Source organism: Lactuca sativa, chromosome 8 (assembly GCF_002870075.4).
Source record: "Lactuca sativa cultivar Salinas chromosome 8, Lsat_Salinas_v11, whole genome shotgun sequence".
Lineage (NCBI taxonomy): Eukaryota > Viridiplantae > Streptophyta > Magnoliopsida > Asterales > Asteraceae > Lactuca > Lactuca sativa.
In genome coordinates, this window is record NC_056630.2 from 2,068,986 (window position 1) to 2,072,486 (window position 3,501).

Genomic DNA, 3,501 nt, shown 5'->3' on the forward strand with positions numbered 1-3,501 from the left:
TTATCAAACCTTAATGAATAGTCTTTTTTTTCTCACACCTTCTACTTTTGGACATTTTAAGGGGTGTTTAGGGTATTTTTTTAGAGGGCAAAAAAAACTTTTGGAAAAAGTTTCAAAAAGTTAGGTTTTCCTGACTCAGTTTTCCTTTTTTAAAAAATCTAAAAAGAAGCTTTTAAGAAGTTTTCCCAAATGATTTTTTGTTTGTTATCTTTTACCAAAATTCTTTTTGGCCTAATCCAAACACCCCTTAATAAACCCGCGTGTGTAATACACGTACACGGTCACATACCTACTAATTTATAACCAAGGTCTCCAAGAACGATTATCTCCAAGCCCTGGCAGAAGTATTTCGTTTCCATGTCTGTTGAGATCAAACTCTCTCGATCGAATCGAACCTACCGTCCCCATGTAAGTTGCTAAACAAACTACACAACTCTACAAAATGTGCATTCAAGGGGGTTTAAATTGGTGTATTATGTATTCATCGCAGGAACCTCTTCAGGGAAAAATCATCACCAAATTTCCCTCATCAGTCTCTCACCGTGGAATCCACTTAACCGTCAATGGTTCTGTCAATTTGCAGGTTTCATTTCCTTATGATTTTATTTGTTCATGGTGGATTTTAGATAGAAAGTTGTAAACTGTAGGAAAACCCTAATTTAACCATAATCCAATAGGTTTCACAAGTCATAGGTAGGTTGATTTACATATATTTCACGAAGGTTTTGTGTTGGTTAGAGCAATTGTGATTGTTGGAGCGCGTTCATGATATACTCAGTTTTGGTGTTTAGGTTCGTGGTGGTTCTGCCGGACTCATTGAATCGCTTTACGGTGTTCTGAAGCCTATTCCAATACTGTATCTCTCCCTCCCTCTCTCTCTCTCTCTCTATCATTGTTTACTAGTTGGTTCTGATCAAAGCGTGGGTAATGGAAAAGAGAATTTAAACAATACTTTAAAATAAATCCTAACACGGTCAAGTAAAACATATATCTATGGATTGAAATCATGAGTTTCTACTAACCTTCCTTGTTTAATACAGTATGTTATAAGGACGAGTGATGTTTCATTAACATTTTGACCTTAGCTCATATAAATTTGTTAATTTTTGCAATGCTGAAGGGGCCATATGTAGTGCAAGATAAAGATGGCATAAAGTGTCACTCATTGTAGAATTATATGCACTTGTTATTAAGCCATTTTTAACGTGTTTATTTAAAATTTCCTTATTTTTTTGTATATATATATATATATATATATATATATATATATATATATATATATATATATATATATATATATATATATATATATATATATATATATATATATATATATATATATATATATATATATATATATATATATAAAAGGAAGAAGAGCATTGAGGTTGAACCATGTGGGAAGATTAGTGCAGGCACAACACAGGTATTATGTCAGATAGTTAAACAAAGAGGTTTTTTTAGGACATGTTCATTGTAGTTTTAGGTGGTGTTAAATTTTTAAAGACTGACCCATTATCCCCTTTGTGGGCAGATACCATTTTCTATTATTCTCAAACATAAAGAAGAGGATACCAAATTCTATGAAACTTTTCATGGAGCAAACATTAACATCCAGGTATGGTTTCTTCAAAGGTTCTTCTCCAATCCGCCCTTCAATATTTATGATGCTATTAATCTATCTGTGATAGACAGTATCTGCTAACTGTAGATGTTGTGAGAGGATACCTACATAAATCATTCTCTGCTACAGTGGAGTTCATAATCGAAAGTGAATTAGGTATAAGTTTGGTCTTTCTCTCTCTCTCTCTCTCTCTCTCTCTCTGTGAATATGACCAGTTCATCAAATGTAATGTAATGAATTACATTTACATATACAGGTGGTCTCCCAGAGAAACCAGTCTCTCCTGAAACGGTCTTCTTTTATATCACTCAAGACACACAAAGGCACTCTTTGCTTCATGAACTGAAATCAGGTTCCAATTAAAGTAAATATATATATATATATATATATATATATATATATATATATATATATATATATATATATATTTAAAAAAAAAAAGTTATATATATATTTTTTTTCAACTTCATTTTTACAATTCACATGTTCACCTTGTAGGTGGTTTCAAGGTATCTGGTAGAATTTGCACTCAGTGCCTTGTAGGTGATCCTTTAGTGGGAGAGGTAACAGTTGAAGCATCTGCAGTCCCTATCTACTCCATTGACATTCACTTGCATCGCATCGAGTCGATTATGGTGGGGGAAAAGATAGCCACAGAAACATCCGTACTTCAGACTACTCAGGTAAAAAATTAATCTTTTTTCATGCTTTCACATTATTAACATTTTAAAATCTTCACCTTTTCTTTATACTTTATAGATAGCAGATGGAGACGTTTGCCGAAGTATCTGTCTGCCTATTTATGTCATACTTCCCCGGCTTTTGACATGTCCAACTGTGTTTGCTGGGTAAGTTGATAGGAATAATTTTCATGTTGTCATTTGTATACCACTATAAATATAGATAATATGATTTAACTTTTGTGCAGACCATTTTCAGTGGAGTTTAAAGTTACCATCGTTGTTACATTTCAGACAGAATTGTACAACGTGCAACCAAAATCTGATCCCCGAGCTTTTAGAAAATGGGTATGTATATATATATATATATATATATATATATATATATATATATATATATATATATATATATATATATATCCTCCAATTCACTAGTTATTTTGTAATCTCTTTTAATAATTAAATTTTGATTTCAGGTTGCAATGGAAAGTCTTCCTCTGGAGTTGGTTCAATCTCAGTGATCTGTTGTGTTTGAATGTATATATATATATATATATATATATATATATATATATATATATATATATATATATATATATATATATATATATATATATATATATATTCCCTGAGGTGTGTATTTGATTCCACTACCTTTTTCACTGTCTTCTGGACAATAGCTTTTTAAAAACATAATGTTTATATTTTGGTTGTGCATTTTATTTGGTGATCGGGAGTGTTGTTCATTTTCACCTTTATTAACAAAGGTTTAGGAGAAACTGTAACCTTGAGGTAATGTAATGGCAAACCGTAAATGCTAGTGCTTTTTGTTTTAATTTTACTTTTTAGAAAACAGTTGAATGAGCATTCATATACTTTGTTAGGAATCTTAGGTGGCGTTTGGCGCATAATATTTATGAAAGAAATAAAATCTGTTAGGAATTGGAATCCACTTCCATAGTCTGTTTGGTTGGCATGAAATGGAATTGGAATCCAATTCCATATTTTGTTTGTTTGGGTGGAAAGGGATTTGGAATGATGTAAAATGACATAATTTCCCTTCTTTTTTCTTTTTGCTTAAATTTTTTTATATAAGCTACATGACGATGGTGGGTGGTGGTGGTGGTGGGTGGTGGCGGTGGTTGTGGGTGGTAGTGGCAGCGGTGGTGAAGGCGGTTGTGGTAGGTGGCGGCAGTG

General features: G+C 32.2%; 1 protein-coding gene across 3 annotated transcripts; it reads left to right on the plus strand.

Moving 5' to 3' along the window:
- The first annotated feature begins 250 nt into the window (after nucleotides 1-250).
- LOC111920975 (uncharacterized) lies at nucleotides 251-3,140 on the plus strand. 3 transcript variants are annotated; one of them, XM_052766204.1, is made up of 11 exons: nucleotides 251-408; nucleotides 491-583; nucleotides 792-856; nucleotides 1,372-1,426; nucleotides 1,535-1,618; nucleotides 1,696-1,780; nucleotides 1,881-1,976; nucleotides 2,123-2,307; nucleotides 2,384-2,472; nucleotides 2,553-2,652; nucleotides 2,781-3,140. In XM_052766204.1, exons 1-11 carry the CDS (start codon nucleotides 358-360, stop codon nucleotides 2,823-2,825), a joined length of 948 nt encoding a protein of 315 aa, XP_052622164.1. In that variant the 5' UTR covers nucleotides 251-357; the 3' UTR covers nucleotides 2,826-3,140. The 3 variants fall into 3 exon arrangements, with proteins under 3 accessions (XP_052622164.1, XP_052622165.1, XP_052622166.1); XM_052766205.1 differs by having other exon boundaries at nucleotides 1,406-1,426; nucleotides 1,692-1,780; XM_052766206.1 differs by lacking the exon at nucleotides 1,372-1,426 and having other exon boundaries at nucleotides 1,692-1,780.
- The last annotated feature ends 361 nt before the right edge of the window (nucleotides 3,141-3,501 follow it).